The 16,458-nt window shown below is 36.3% G+C and overlaps 3 protein-coding genes across 3 annotated transcripts; all 3 read left to right on the top strand.

The window, feature by feature from the left end:
• Nucleotides 1-689: 689 nt before the first annotated feature.
• Nucleotides 690-9,457, top strand: LOC108214185 (receptor-like serine/threonine-protein kinase ALE2). The gene is made up of 20 exons (XM_017386028.2): nt 690-1,040; nt 2,189-2,320; nt 2,442-2,549; nt 2,643-2,747; nt 2,828-2,917; nt 3,010-3,099; nt 3,353-3,442; nt 3,849-3,974; nt 4,088-4,174; nt 4,277-4,405; nt 4,581-4,676; nt 4,795-4,887; nt 5,270-5,353; nt 5,474-5,533; nt 5,662-5,772; nt 5,873-6,244; nt 6,337-6,621; nt 6,853-7,242; nt 7,338-7,581; nt 8,403-9,457. The coding sequence occupies exons 1-20, from the start codon at nt 965-967 to the stop codon at nt 9,067-9,069; spliced, it is 3,435 nt and encodes a 1,144-aa protein (XP_017241517.1). The 5' UTR covers nt 690-964; the 3' UTR covers nt 9,070-9,457.
• Nucleotides 9,458-11,836: 2,379 nt separating this feature from the next.
• Nucleotides 11,837-13,255, top strand: LOC108211882 (glucan endo-1,3-beta-glucosidase, basic isoform-like). Its single transcript, XM_017383593.2, has 2 exons — nt 11,837-11,965; nt 12,054-13,255. Exons 1-2 carry the CDS (start codon nt 11,893-11,895, stop codon nt 13,094-13,096), a joined length of 1,116 nt encoding a protein of 371 aa, XP_017239082.1. The 5' UTR covers nt 11,837-11,892; the 3' UTR covers nt 13,097-13,255.
• Nucleotides 13,256-15,173: 1,918 nt separating this feature from the next.
• On the top strand, nt 15,174-15,800 carry LOC108212753 (glucan endo-1,3-beta-glucosidase, acidic-like). The gene has a single exon (XM_064090133.1). The coding sequence runs from the start codon at nt 15,174-15,176 to the stop codon at nt 15,798-15,800; it is 627 nt and encodes a 208-aa protein (XP_063946203.1).
• Nucleotides 15,801-16,458: the final 658 nt, after the last annotated feature.

Genomic DNA, 16,458 nt, shown 5'->3' on the forward strand with positions numbered 1-16,458 from the left:
AGTAAAATATTGTGTTTTTTTTTGTTTGTTATCCACTAGTCCAAAAGCTGTGACCTGTGACTGTGACTTGTAAAATTTAACAGTTGTTTTTTCTCCCATTCTTAATCCAACTCATTGTTTTTAGTAGAATAAATATCAAGGAGACTTAAGCATGAGTGAGTGCGAGCATCTAATTTTTTCTGTAAAAGCATTTGCATAGCTATTTATGTTACTTCAATCAAGACTTTTATTTCAAAAATAAGTATTTGAATTAAAATTTATTAGGTCTTATAATTCATGAGCTTTTTCTCACTTACATTTAATAAAATAATGTATGGTATTGAAAGCTATTAAAAGTAAGCAAAAATACTTTGTGTCAGCACAAGTGATCATTCCAATCATTTTTCCACTAGAGAAGACACAAAACAAAATTTGGAATCTTTACTATGTCATCTCTATTATCTTAACAAAAATAGAAAATAAAATTTTACGAAAAGGTAAAAGGCATAATTTGAAAAAATCAAATTACTTCTACTCAAAAGATAAAAGACTTAATTTGAAGAAATTAAACCACAAGCCAGTTTTGAAAAATCAACTAGAATTTTGATTTTGCACGTAGATCTGAAAAATAAAAATATGTAGGTATCATAATATACTACTAAGCAACTAGTCTGTTACTTTCAACTTTTGGTAGTTTATTTTTCAGTTGTTTATAGTTTACTTTACTCTCTTAGCTTTAGTTACTCTTCTCATCATATATTTATTTTGTCCAAACTAACAAACCATTTGATGTAACATTAAACTATCTATCGCTGTATGCCTCAGAGTCAGAGCTTCTTTTCAAGAGTTTCAAGAGACTGTCTCATTTGCTTTGCTTGTTTCTCACTGTTTTTCTTGTGTGTTACAATAATTCTTTTTTGATTTTCTCATGTTTCTCACCAGGTCTAAAAGTACAGAGTTTTATGATTGTTTTTAATTGTATGGGATGGTTTTGATGGTGCAATTTGTTTACCTGGTGGTGAAAGGCTTGGCTATTCTATTGTTACTTCAGGAATCCGCAGGTGATTTTATCTTCTTGTTACTATGTTGTTATATGAAATTTTTGCATAGTTGCATGTATGATCAACCCATGTTATATTCTTATGTTAAGTTTTCGCAACTATGTGAAAACCTTGTACTAATGTTTAGATTCTTGTTACTATGTTGTTATGTAATCTTTGCATAGTTGCATGTATGATCAACCCATGTTGTTATATTCTTATTAAGTTTTCGCAACTCTGTGAAAACCTTGTACTAGTTTCATGTTTAGAACTTCGTTCTATTAGACTTTTATGAAGCCTTGAAAACACACAAAGTTGTATCTGTATTTAGAAGGGACTAGTATTAAAGAATAAAGATTCTGAATATTGGGATGAAGTAATTATGTTCGTTTTTTATTTCTGTTCTGTTAACTCGTCATATGCAATTATGTTCAGCCTGGATCAGTTGAAGAATCATGTTTCTGTATGTATCTTCATGAACCCCAAGTAAAAGGCCATGTATGAGTCATATGTACACAAGTCATCAGTTTGCACTGTTTGTTTTATTTTATTAATTTGTGAGCATTAATTTGTGATTTTGATTTTGCACTGAATACGATTATAGTAGCATTGAATGTAAAATATAACAAGGATCGATATATATACTTCTTATAGGCATACTTTAGATGAAAAGAACCCTAACCTTAGAAAGCCACACAGACACAATCATTAGCTGAATTCTACCTGCATATTGTGGTCTTGCTTGTTTGGTCATATGTATCTGAATATATGAAAACACGAGTACTTGCATCCGTTGTAGATAGGAGCGGTGTATTGCAATAAAGAACATGATCAATTATTAAATTTTTAGGAGTTGAGTACCTTTCTAATGAATCCATTTGCCTTCATCAAGACATGAAGAAATAGGACTAACCGAATCCAAAACTTAATTTCATGTTAGATAGCACATAAAATGAAGCAAATTTCCCGAGAATTGTGTAATCCACAACTGGGAGAGTGAAACTCAGAATCATCTATACATACCATTAAAGTTTTAACATAATATAACACAATAATGTAGTATCTTGCGTCGAACTTCGGGTACCTATACAACACAACGAATGATGAAACAGGAGGGATGATTCCCCTCCCTGCAATAGAACTCATTTTCTGAAGGGATAAACTTTCAGGAAGTTCAACAGCGCCATCACTATCTCAAGCGAATTTCGGTTCCAATCCTATAAGAGAAGAAGTCGTTCACCCTGACCCTCCTTGGAGGCAATCAAGAAGAACTTCAGGCAGTCCAGAATTTCAGCCGAATGGTAAAGCTCCTCAATTCTGACTATAAAACCTTAATATCCTTTAGCTTATCTTATGATCTAAAAATTAATGTCCGTTCTTCTCCTCTCCAATCGCTTGTGCAATTATCTCCAAACAATTCAGCTGCACCTGTCAAAAATGTTCAGGGCATTGTGCCATCCTTGTCTTTCAGCACTTCTCATGGGAAGCCACCACATGTGGAGGGACCTAACTTGGCGCCAGAAGATCCAGGTACAGGTTAATCGTATGTATCCATTTCTGTAACATCACAAGAGCTCTGCTATTAACCGGAGTTTCTTCACCTGGATGCATTACCTGCTGCAGCACCTCTGTTCAACTCACCTCAAAATCCACCAGCAACCCAACCTGTTATGCAACAAACTATGACCCCAGATAGTAGGGCTCCGCTATATGTACCTATTAATCCAGGTTTAAATTGCATGGTGTTTCATCTTTTAAGTGTTGATTATAAATATGAGACTCATTTACCACTCCTTTTTTAAATGCAGAACAAATGGCACCACCGCCAGAGGAGATACTACAAATACCACCAAGCGATGATCCTCTTGCACAAAAAATTACGCCGTCTAGTTTTCCTGGTCTGCCTTATTACATATATTTTTGATGCGAACTTGCTGTAGACAAACGTTCAGTTGATTGATACCTGTGATATATATAATCTTAAGTGCAGTGCCTGCTGCATCACCTCCTCTCAACTTGCTGATAGAACCATTGCCTAACCAGCGAGGAGCACAAGGAATACCTCCATCGAATTCACCAGGTTTACTGAAGTCAAGATACTTTTAATCCTATGATTTGTCCCATAAATGCTTCTATAAATTTTCTGATCCCAACCTAAATAAGTTACGTGTCTGTCACACCTCTATCCTTTAAGAATGGTGGAATCATTTCAACTTAAAATTATACTATTAACGAGATAGGGTTACTTATATGCAATATACTTTTCGTTCTCATTTTTTTTACTATTGCATAGATGTATACCTGTCAATTGTCAAATGACCTTTCTGATGCAGTTCCTTCTGCATCACCGTCAAGCAAATTGCCAAGTTATTCAGCACCAGTGCGCCCGTTATTACCTGAATTTCCTCCATCTAATTCCCCAGGTTAGAAAAAAGAGTGTACATGTTATTTTGTGCGTGGGAGGATCAGGAGTTATATTTTAACGAAATTACTCTTTCCTGAGTGATTGTGAAGTAAATTTTTATTAAGTATAGACTGTCGTGAAGTTAATATATGGAGTAGCATTTTATCTGACAAATTAGTTTGAGGATTCAAGATATTTCTTAATATACTTGACCACCTCGAACTAATGAATTCAAACAGAGTATTCTCTGGATTTTATAAGTAAAACTAATGCGATGTATCTGATCTTGGGTTGAGATTCTATGGGTTGGCCTGCTAGATAGAGAGGCAAGGTGGATTAAAAAAAGCTTTACAGATGAATATAGTCCAAGTCTTCTCTAAAACCACTTGTACAAGTGAATCTTATAGCGAATATGTTCTTTGCAGGGCCTGATATCTCATCTGTAGCAACTCCTCTACCTATCTTTAAGCAGAAAGGGGGTGGGAAACCAATTGCTGCACCATCAAATGGTACTCCTAAGCAGGTATCACCTCTGGACTCCCCCACAAAAGGTATGCTGTGAGTCTGTAACAATGTGCATCTGTTTTGCATAAGATGTTTGCAGTTGTAACCAATTTTTCTGAGGACTTCTGTAATTTATACATGATATATGTTGCTGTTGTAGCTCCAGTGCAATCCTTCCCAAAGGGCTCTTCAGTTGCTCCCCTACCTCATTTAAAAATGGAGTCGTCTTCAGCATCAACCAGTAAAGGTTTAGTATTGCGATTGAGACCTGTCCTTTTAATATGTGAACAAATATATATATGCCATTAACATATGGGACACTTTTCTGCCTTCTGATTTTTCATTACAGACCCTGATGTCGCTCTAGTATCAACACGTCCACCAAGCTTTGACCAGAAAAGGGTTAAAATGCCAGTTGCTGCACCGTCTAAAGGAATCCTCAAACAGTTGTCACCCTTGGACCATTCCTCCTCAGAAGGTATGTTATAAATGTATTTTTGTTTTCACATAAACTATTGTTTAATTCAGCCGGTTTTGTGGATTACTACAGCTGAAAAGCTAATTTTCTGCTGAAGCTCCAAGGCAAAGATCCCTTACGGACTTTGCCAGTGTGCCTCAGCCTCTTTTAGTAATGTAGTATTCTTTACATTCAGGATTACGTTCCCCCATACCTGTACAATCAACCTCATTTTATAGGCATCCTCATGCGAGAAAAAGTGTTACCAGCGCTGTTCCACCAACTAACAAAGGTCCTATGTCATTCAAATAGATACCTTTGCCTATATATCGATTAGTTTACTGGATTTGATTTGTTTATTTGTTTTAATAAACAACATGACACATTTCCCCTATCAACTCCCTCACCAGGCAATGACTGGAAAAAGAATGGGCTTGCAGTTGCTGTGCCATCATATGGAAGTCCCAAGAAGTTATTACCTCAGGTTAATAACCCTGTAAAAGGTATGCTGGAGAAATTGTTTGTGTTTAAATAGTCGTCTGCAGTAACATATTCTTTTGCCAACTAATGCAACTTGGAACATAGTTTCAATATAGCTTCACTGCAGAATTCCCATACTGACTCTCTGCAACATCTCCTTTGCATTCTGTAATCATATCCCCTCCTCACAAGTGGTTTCGCCCTACCACACCTTTACCTTCAATTCCATATTATAAACATCATCAAACCGAAAAGAATAGTTCTACCTCTACTCCATTTTTTGCGGTTCCTTTTGCTTCGACAAATATAGGTTTCCTGTCTTTCATATAGATATTAATGCCTTAATTTCCAGTTTACAGTTATATAATATTTACTCTTACTCCTTTTGCTACTACAATGGTCCAGCCAACGCTGCGCCCCCTTCATATTCCCCTAAAGTTTATGAAGATAGTAGGCAAAAGAGTAATGCTCTTCCAACCCTGAATGCAGGTAAAAAGCGCAATGCTATATGAAAGAGTGTTTTATGTATGCTGATCATGATATTCACTTCTAACATTATCTTTTTTGGCTGATTTTTACTGGCGCCATCTGATTCACCTTTGGCTTCAGCAAAAAGCGCTCTTCCACCTGTCTCACCACCTCGAGTACCTGCATCCCAAGAGATGACAAGTAAGAGAAGTATCATGTAATCCTCCTGATAACCAAAAAATGGAAAAGAGGGGAGCCTTCTTATGGTTCTCTTTTCCAATTCACATTTTTCTAGATGCTTATTAATCTGTCATCTTTCTTTTTGCAAGTACCCCCTTTTCCACCTCAGAATTCGCCTTCTGGTACTTCCTCACCAGAAAATCCAATGGTGCCTTACCTACCACATATTCCAGAGCTACGCCCTCCACCTCTTAGTGAAGGTACACATGTTTGCCTCATAAATTTACATCATGCAGGACCTGTGTAATTATTTTGTTTCACTGCTGAAATGTAGCCTACATGTTATACTCCAATTTGTAGATTGCGAATCATTATCGTGCAGAGAGCCATTCACCAATAATCCTTCTGGATCTCCCTGTGGCTGTGTTTTGGCAATGCAAGTTGGGCTACGGCTTGACTTGCCGTTGTATGCATTCTTCCCTCTGGTATCAGACCTTGCTGCAGATATTTCTCGTGGGATAGTTATGAAACAAAGTCAAGTTCGTATCATGGGAGCAAATGCAGACAGCCAGAATCAAGAAAAGACTGTTGTCCTTTTAGACTTGGTGCCTTTTGGAGCAAAATTTGATAACTCTACAGCCTATCTAATATATAAAAAATTCTATCAGAAGGAAGTGGCGATAGAACCTTTATATTTCGGCAATTATGAGATCTTATATATGCGTTATCCAGGTATGAAATATCTACTTTGAGGTGGTAGTAATATATCAAGTATATGCAGGTGATTGTTAAATTTAATAAAGTCCTACTTTATACCATAATAGGGCTTCCTGCGTCTCCACCTGCCCTCTCAACCTTTGGTGGTGAGGCGTATTCTGGTCAGGGTAGCAAAAAGAGACCCTTTAAGCCTCTTGCGGTTGATGTCAATAGGCAGAGACATAAAAAGGGACTTAAAGGCAGTGTTATTGCAATGATAGTTTTGGTAGCCTCCCTGTCTCTGATTCTGTGTTGTGCAGTTGCATGGGTTATGTTGTTCAGACACAGAAGGGAAAAAGCCCAACCAGAGCTAAATCTAACTAGTCCAACGCCGTCACTGGAAGAATCCCTAAGTAAGATTTATTTTCATTGGTGTAGAGTATAATATTTCCTGTATCTACAAGACTACCATAACCACTGATCTTGCAAACAGAAAAAACTATTAATCCATCTTAAGTCTCTACAATTATGAGATTTAGAATAAAGTGAATCTTCAAGGGGTGCAGGACACTTTTCATGTTACAGAAGCATGCTTAATTTTTTTTAGCATGCTGTCACATTAGTCTATAATATCTATGTTGCAGGATTTGCTGTTTCAAAGATTAGCACTGGCCTGAGTTCCATTTCACCAACGTATAAATCTGGTCTTTCCCCTTACACTGGAACCGCAAAGACCTTTACTGTAATAGACATTGAAAGAGCAACTGATAGCTTTAACGCTTCCAGAATAATAGGTGAAGGTGGTTTTGGTATTGTTTATAGTGGTGTTCTTGATGATGGCACAAAAGTGGCTGTCAAGGTGCTTAAGCGAGACAATCAACAAGGTGGTCGTGAGTTTCTGGCTGAAGTTGAAATGCTCAGCCGCCTTCATCACAGAAACTTGGTCAAGTTAGTGGGCATATGTATGGAGGAACATGCACGCTGCTTAGTATATGAACTAATTGCTAATGGGAGTGTGGAATCTCATTTACATGGTACTCTCTGTTATATGCTAGCTTCGAGATATACGGGTTCACTTACAAAAATATTTTGGGGACTCCCATTCTTAGGGTTTTTTTTTTGCTTCTAGGATTTGACAAGACAGATGCTCCACTAGATTGGAATGCTCGCTTGAAGGTAGCACTCGGTGCAGCTCGAGGTCTAGCCTATCTGCATGAAGATTCAAGTCCACGAGTTATACACAGAGACTTTAAGTCTAGCAACATCTTGTTGGAACATGATTTTACACCGAAAGTCTCTGATTTTGGTTTAGCTCGAATTGGATCAGATGAGGAAAACAAACACATCTCAACTCGGGTCATGGGAACTTTCGGGTACAGTATTTCTTCTTTCACTTTCAACCTAATTAAATTTTTTCATACCCCTTTCTCTGAAAGGTAATGTTTGTAAACTGCACTGTGATTGCGAAGATTTTTGTCAAGGTTCAATGCAAATTATGTAATCTTTTAAATTATATTTCCCAGCTTAAGCTCAAAGCATATCTTTAACATTAAAATTTTTTAGTCCAAGTTCCTTTCCCTTAACAATTAGTCGTCTACTTAAGCCCGACAAAAGATCTGAGTTTTGGCAGTATAAAAACCTAGATCAGTCAAAGGTTCGCCTAAGCATCCACTCGAAAAATTTAGCACCAGAGGTGAGTACAACCGTTTAGTTTCACTAGCGCCTTAAACCCTTTTAGAACACTGGCATAAACTGGACAACCCCAAAAGCAAAGGCATCAGGTCTTAAGCGATATGTTCTTATTACTTATCAACTTATAAGGTCAATCAAAGTATGAATTTTAGCTAATTAGTATTTACCTGCATATTTGAGGAGCTTGAAATGCAAACAGATAAAGAATTTTTTTTATTTTTCTTAAAAAAAGAAAAAACATATGGACTTGCAAAAAATATACATGTCTATTGTGATCAAGAATAACCTCATGTATATTTTGTACTGAATTTTGGATTCAAATCTGTAAGTAGCACTATTATTATGCCTTCTTGAGACATTCTTTACGCATTTGTGGTTACAGTTGTATTATTGCTTGTCAGAATCACTTGTATACTTGTCACTTTTGTTTTTTTGAGTCTACTTCTGTTCACCAACATACACAATCTGCTAATTTTTTTAATGTAATGATGTTTCATACTAGATATGTTGCTCCAGAATATGCGATGACAGGACATCTTCTCGTAAAGAGTGATGTGTACAGTTATGGAGTAGTCCTACTAGAGCTGATAACAGGAAGAAAACCGGTAGATATGTCTCGACCAACTGGACAGGAAAACCTAGTTACTTGGGCACGTCCACTTCTGACAAGTAAAGAAGGTCTAGAGCTAATGTTGGACAAATCTTTGAGCCCTGATTTCCCTTTTGAAAGTTTTGCTAAAGTAGCAGCAATTGCTTCAATGTGTGTTCAGCCAGAAGTTTCTGATCGGCCTTTTATGAGCGAGGTTGTTCAGGCCTTGAAACTAATATGCAATGAGCTCTGCACAACGAATAACTTTGAGTCAAGATTTTGTAGCCCAGAGCAGATATCAACATATTTTGATGCTAGACCTAGCACCGCTTCTGGTTACATGCCATATCACTTGCAGTCTCCGTTTTCTGATGTTGAGTGGGGGCTTCGAGCATCTGAAGTTTTCAGTTCATCAGCAAGATTTGATAGGACGGGTTCAAGGCCATTTCGGGGGCACTCAAGTCCTGGTCCAATGAGAAATAGAAGAACCCTGCCATTTTTATCGCGAATAAAAGGATGGTCAGGAGGCAGCACAAGCAATCAAAGGGCAATTCTTGGATTATGGTCTAGATCAAATTAAGAACCTGATATTGCAACTTAATGCATTCGATCTTTGTTGAAATATTGTGGGAAGTGGGGAATAATCAAGTTTATGAGACTCGTTACAATTCGGTGAACAATATCCTGCAAAAATATCACCAGGTATGGGAACTGCTCAGACAATAGTAGTGATGAAATCAAGGCATATTTAGCTCCAGCTTTTACTTGTTTGTTCTGGTCAATGAGTGTTCATAAGATGTTAAATGCTCAGCTCTCACATATACTCAAAACAAATGAATTGATCAGATTATGTTGTTTAGGCCATTGCTGTCGAATATATCAAGTAGCACCATTGCTATCGAATATATCATGTAGATTCTAAGAATGTAAATAACTTTTTCATTTATCATGATTCTATATTTTATCAAGTACTAACTTATAAAACAGACTCCTCTCTTTTTGAAAAATCCTAAAATTTTCTCAATCATTGGAGGAGTAGCCATATTTCTTTATTATGTGAAGGGCTTCCATCAGCTTTCATCGTTGAAAGAGAACGATGGAATATGAGTTAATTAAAATTATATTTATGAAAATCTTAAATAAGTGTCGAGTTCTGTCTTTAAATGTAAACAATTGAGGGAGAACGAGTTAATTAAACTATAGATATAAAAATCTTAAACAAGTGTCGAGTTTCGTCTTCTATAAACAATTGAGAGAAAACGATGACGCATGAGTTAATTATTTGTCGAGTGAGGTCCTGGAAACCTTCTATTTTAATTTTTGAAGCGTCATCTGTTAGATTGGATTATTTCCACAGACACACTTGCGCTCCGTTCTGAGTTTATAAAGAAAAAAATAAATAAAAAGTTCCGTAGTTTCTTTTTTTTCAAATCTTCTCAATATTGGTGAGAAGAAATCCTTTCAAACAAATATATAAGAGAAATATATTCAAATCCATAAATTCTTTTCATTCCTCCGCAAAATATCACTAAACAACATTTAAAGAAAATTAAATCTTTCTTCAGTTATAAAAAACTCCAAAATACAGCTTGAAACAACGATGACGACATCCCGAATTGATGTATATCTGATTTGTTCTAAAATTTGAAAATCTGAATTAAAATTTTATTTATAATCCAAATAAATTTTGAGTTAGATTTTTGCTTATCGAAATAGATTGGTCTCAAAACTTAAAAATAATTAAGATCATACACGATCGAGACCTGATCGGAAATCCAAAAGAACGTTTGGATGACAATTAAACTAGATAATGAGAATGAAGGATATAAAGATGAATATGTCAAAGTGTGTGAAATGAATAATTGATCTATAAAATGAAAATGAGAATTATAATTTATAGCACAAAATGATTAATACAGACATCAACACTTATTTGAGATTATGATTATCATTAACGAAAATTGATCATGAACCAAACATATTCTAAATTCATCAAAGATTTTTAAACTCTCAAACGGCGACGAGGGGAGTCTGCGCTCTGCGCTACAGCATACTGTCTGTTGCCTATATTTTGTTACTTCTTTTGTCTTATAATAAAAATCACTTTGAATTTTTACACGTAATTTGAGACGTAAAGAAAACATATTTTTACATATTATTTTTCGAATTTTCCTTTTTTGAATAAAAATATAGATATTAAATTTTTATTTAGGAAAATTTGAAAAATAATATATAAAAATATATTTTTTTATATTTCAAATTACGTGTAAAAAGTCAAAATGACTCTTATCATGAGACAGAGTATCATTTATCTATTTGGTACAAACTTTGTTGGATGATACAGGCTATTGAGTTTTAAAACTTTCTAGATTTCTTTGGATCATAAATTTAGGGAAATGTTATATATAGAGCAATCTTTTAATATTCAGAGTAATTTGCAAGAATTTGTATTGAAAATATATGATTTGTGTAGATGCAAGGGGCTGAGATTTTTTTTTTTTTTAAAGAAGGGGGCTGAGAATTGAATATGCTCTGAAACTAAAAATGCTGCTCTGAATTTAATATTTTCCTATATTTAACTCGATTCAATGATAAAATAAATTTGCTAGTCACCAGGTCATCATTTGATAATGAGATATCAAATTTTTTAGAAAAGTATTGAAATGCGTGATGAGTAGTTGAAAAAAAACCCTGACACTAATCACTATACTAAAAATAATTACTTGTTAGAGATTGTGTTAACTATATTTTTTATAATGTAATAGCTAGTATTCCTGTTCGAGCTGAGGAAATGCTGGACACCCCTATAAATTTAACTTGACTCGATGTATAAATAGTGTTATTGGTTAGTGGGTCACCGTTCGATAATCGGATATCAAAATATTTTTCAAGTCAATTATGTGTCAAGTCGAATTCAGATAACCCTCTATGTTGAAGTTTCATCCGTGACTCGAACCTTTGAAGGATATATCTATCTTCATGACGCTAGTAAATGAAACTGGTGCTTATCTTCTTTGGAAAGGAACAATGAACAAAAATGTAAAGTATATCTTCGATGCCAATTCTCGTGAACTGGTTTGCCACATATTTCCTTAATTTGGCAAAAACTAACCTGGACCTCAACCCAGGTCTCATGCAATCAACGCCGACTTGAGTTTCAAAACAACCTGAGCGAGCCACGTAAAAGAAACACTTCGGCACGTAGCTTATCACTGTAACAAACTTGCATGTCATTTTGGCCTCATTTGCCTTGGTGTTTATCACTTTGCCCTCATTCAAGTCATTTCCGACCCGACCCGACCGCTTCTCCACACTATAAATAGGACCAAGTATACTACATGCAGATCACCATCAAAGAAAGTAGAGCAAGAGTTCTCTTAGTATACAAAGCTTTGTTATCAAAATGCATTCCAGAATTCCCTTTGTAGTGTTGCTACTTTCCTTATTATCTTCAGGCTTTCTGCAGATTGCCTTAGGTGCGCGAAGCTATTAATTAGGCTTGTTTTGATAAATTTGTATAAATTTTCTAAAATTTACTAACGTGTACAAAATTTATTTTTGCAGGTCTCAGTAAGATAAGGCCCGACCAGGCGCAACCTGTAGGTGTTACCTATGGAACATTTGCTGACAATCAACCGTCAGCTCAAGAAGCCGTGGGTCTTGTCCAATCTGTGGGGATCAGGAGAATGAGACTTTATGGCCCGGACCATAATGCTTTGAATTCCCTCAGGAACACGGGCATTGAAGTTGTGCTTGGCGTCCCGAATGACCATCTCCCGTGGATTGCCTCTAACCAAGACAACGCCAAGCAGTGGATCCAAGGCAATGTCCAAAACTACCAGAATGTCAATTTCAGGTTCATTGTTGTTGGCAATGGAATAACTCCGTTCCACGACCAGACTTCCCAGTTCGCGCAGTTTGTCCTCCCTGCCATGCAAAACATCCAGAACGCAATTTCAGCATTCGGCCTCCAGAACAAAATGAGAGTCACCACAGCCGTGGACCAATCCGAGATGCTTAACGTGAACTATCAGCCATCACAGAGTGAATTCAGGCCCGAAGCCAGACAATTCATCGATCCAATCATCCAATTCCTAGTTCACAACAACAATGCACCCTTGCTCGTCAACCTTCACCCTTTCTATAGCTTAGTGCACGTAAAGGAAGACATCCCTATGGACTTAGAAGCTCAAGCCCACCGCGAATCCAGAAGTGCCCGTTTTGATTACGCTACTTTCAGGTCTGCACAAACTCGTGTCCAAGACGGACCACTTATCTACACAAACTTGTTTGATTCAATGGTGGACAGTGTACACGCCGCGCTAGAGAAGGCTGGCGGATCCTCCTTGGATGTGGTGGTCTCCGAAGTAGGATGGCCAACGGAAGGACACTCTGCAGCTACTATTGACAACGCCAGGACTCATAACAACGGATTGATTAATCATGTACAGAGCATTGGGACTCCAAAAAGACCTCAGAAGCGTATTGAGACTTATATCTTCAATTTGTTTGACGAGAACAAGAGGGATCCGGAGGTCGAGAGGCACTGGGGAATCTTCTGGAACAACAAACAAGCCAAGTACAACATCAATTTCCAAAATCAGTGATAAGTTTATGTATAAATAGCAGTTTAGCATTAATAAAAGGGTTCGGGAATGTATGAGTACCCACGAAGAACCAATTTTACAAACTGCTGTTTGTTTGTACCAAAGCTTTACACCAATATATCATTCGGGACACTCTCGAATTTTTTATCTTATTTAAAACACTGTTTTGAGAATTTGTATTAGTCTTAAAAGTAAAAAAGTTAAATTCAAAAACAAATCGACAATTTGAGGAGTGTTAAAGCCCTACGAGTAACACTGTGTTGAAGACCTATGAGTAACGTTTTTAAAATGTCGACTTGTTTTTGAATTTAACGTTTTATTTTTAAGACTGGTAAAATTTCTGAAACGGTGTTTCAGATGAGACCGAAAATTCGAAGGTGCCCCGATGATATATTGGTGTGAAGAGAGTGTCCAATTTGATAATTAAATTAATTTTAAATCAGATTTTTCATATTTCGTATATTTTTATATGTATGAAAAAAGATATTTTTCGTGTAACAAATTAGAGTTAGAACGGGTTACGTAATGGTTCGTGAGTTAAAAAGAGTTATATGAGGATTCTTGTTAAAAAAATATTCAAATTGTATATTTATAATTTTATTTTAACTTCATTATAATTATTTTATGAAATATTATATGATAATGTATTGTGATAAGTGTTTTCAGTATTTATGACTGTTTAACAATATAGGAGTAATAGAGCTCCATATGTTATAAACTTCTAATTCCATAGGGAGAGTACCAAAAAAAAACATAAACAAAAAAAATTTTGAACAACAAATTATATTTATGTTGACATATTATAGCATAGTATAGATGTATTCTAATCTTGGGATTTTAATACAAGAGCATCTTGAACTCAGATTTAGCCAACCAATTTTAGTCAATCTCGTTGGGATGCTCTAGTAAGTTTAAGTCAAATTAATGATGGAGTTCAGTGTTTTAAAAAGTAAAAATTGGTAAAAAAAAACATGAAATAAGAATTAATTGAATTAGTCATAATTAATCATATAATTATATATTTAACCGGTTCGAAGAGTATGGAACAGAGACTAATCAAAATTAATCACCGATTTCTTGAATAATAGCGGAGTCTAGCTGTTGGAGGACAGGCCTTTCGGCCCAATTCGCTAAGGCCCAAGAGGCCCAGCCCACTATTTAAATTACTTAAATGTTACCATTGTAACATTCGGGGACGGAGATCACGCCGCATTAAAGCCCCACTATTCTCCTCCCGCATCGGGCGGAACCATTACACACCCAGGAGCTCTCTTCCCCCTATAAATAACTGGTAAATGATGGGTAATACTCAATTACACACTCAAGTACACACTTTTCTTACGCTTGCAGTTCCAACTTAGGACCACTAATTTATTCTCACGCCGGAGGTGAATCGGAGAGATAATCCCTCGCATTCTTCTCCTTTTCAGGTCACATTCAGGTTTCGGCATCTGGCTGAATCTTGGTTCCAACACTAGCATAACGTACATATTAGCTACGATGTTCGGTATAATCTTAACAATATATACTGATTTGACCTATATCAAATTTGTTCAAAAAATTGAGAGTCTAAATATATATTTAATTTGTACTCCCAAATAATTTTTGAGTTAGATTTGTTTTTTTTTTTAAATTTACTAACGTGTATAAATTTATTATTGCAGGTGCTCTGAGGAACGACAACCAAGCGCAACCTGTAGGTGTTACCTATGGAACATTTGCTGACAATCAACCGTCAGCTCAAGAAGCCGTGGGTCTTGTCCAATCTGTCGGGATCAGGAGAATTAGACTTTATGGCCCGGACCATAATGCTCTGAATTCCCTCAGGAACACGGGCATTGAAGTTGTGCTTGGCGTCCCCAACGACCATCTCCCGTGGATTGCCTCTAACCAAGACAACGCCAAGCAGTGGATCCAAGGCAATGTCCAAAACTATCAGAACGTCAATTTCAGGTTCATTGTTGTTGGCAATGGAATTACTCCGTTCCACGACCAGACTTCTTAGTTCGCGCAGTTTGTCCTCCCTGCCATGCAAAACATCCAGAACGCAATTTCTGCATTCGGCCTCCAGAACAAAATGAGAGTCACCACAGCCGTGGACCAATCCGAGATGCTTAACGTGAACTATCAGCCATCACAGAGTGAATTCAGGCCCGAAGCCAGACAATTCATCGATCCAATCATCCAATTCCTAGTTCACAACAACAATGCACCCTTGCTCGTCAACCTTCACCCTTTTTACAGCTACGTGCACGTAAAGGAAGACATCCCTATGGACTTAGAAGCTCAAGCCCACCGCGAATCCAGAAGTGCTCGTTTTGATTACGCTACTTTCAACTCTGCACAAACTCGTGTCCAAGACGGACCACTTACCTACACAAACTTGTTTGATTCCATGGTGGACAGTGTCCACGCCGCGCTAGAGAAGGCTGGCGGATCCTCTTTGGATGTGGTGGTTTCCGAAGTAGGATGGCCAACGGAAGGACACTCTGCAGCTACTATTGACAATGCCAGGACTCATAACAACGGATTGATTAATCATGTACAGAGCATTGGGACTCCAAAAAGACCTCAGAAGCGTATCGAGACTTATATCTTCAATTTGTTTGACGAGAACAAGAGGGATCCGGAGGTCGAGAGGCACTGGGGAATCTTCTGGAACAACAAACAGGCCAAGTACAACATCAATTTCCAAAATCAGTAATAAGTTCAAGTATAAAATAGCAGTTTATCATTAATAAAAGGGTTCGGGAATGTATGAGTACCCACGAAGAACCAATTTTACAAACTGCTGTTTGTTTGTACCAAAGCTTTACACCAATATATCATTCGGACACTTTCAAATTTTTGATCTCATTTAAAACATTGTTTTGAGAAATTGTATTAGTCTTAAAAGTAAAAAGTTAAATTCAAAAATAAATCAACAATCTGAGAAGTGTTAAAGCCCTACGAGTAACACTGTGTTAAAGACCTATGAGTAACACTTCTGAAACTGTCGATTTGTTTTCGAATTTAACTTTTTATTTTTAGGAAAAATTGATTTTTTTGTCACTCAACTTATTACGTTTTTAGAAACTTGCCACCCAACTAATTTTTTTTTTCCTTTTACTCACTAATGTTTGGTTTGGATTTTTTTTTTTAGCCACCAACTTAGGTTCAGATTTGATTACTAGCATTATGATAATTTTTTATAGCATCATTTATACATAGTGATAGTATGTAATATTTTAATGATGTCGTATGTTTATATCTTTATATATAGTAATAATAATATAAAATGAGCCGATGAAAATTTAAAACCAGGAAAAATCGTAATTAGAATTCTAAAAAAATTCAATAATTCATGAATATGAAATCAGTGA

This window comes from Daucus carota, chromosome 3 (genome assembly GCF_001625215.2).
Source record: "Daucus carota subsp. sativus chromosome 3, DH1 v3.0, whole genome shotgun sequence".
Classification (NCBI taxonomy): Eukaryota; Viridiplantae; Streptophyta; class Magnoliopsida; order Apiales; family Apiaceae; genus Daucus; species Daucus carota.

Coding starts and splice junctions, on each gene's coding strand:
- LOC108214185 (XM_017386028.2), top strand. CDS start 965: ATGGTTTTGATGGTGCAATTTGTTTACCTGGTGGTGAAAGGCTTGGCT. Junction 1,041..2,188: donor GTTACTTCAGGAATCCGCAG/GTGATTTTATCT, acceptor ATAAACTTTCAG/GAAGTTCAACAGCGCCATCA. Junction 7,243..7,337: donor TGTGGAATCTCATTTACATG/GTACTCTCTGTT, acceptor TTTTGCTTCTAG/GATTTGACAAGACAGATGCT.
- LOC108211882 (XM_017383593.2), top strand. CDS start 11,893: ATGCATTCCAGAATTCCCTTTGTAGTGTTGCTACTTTCCTTATTATCT. Junction 11,966..12,053: donor CTTTCTGCAGATTGCCTTAG/GTGCGCGAAGCT, acceptor TTATTTTTGCAG/GTCTCAGTAAGATAAGGCCC.
- LOC108212753 (XM_064090133.1), top strand. CDS start 15,174: ATGAGAGTCACCACAGCCGTGGACCAATCCGAGATGCTTAACGTGAAC.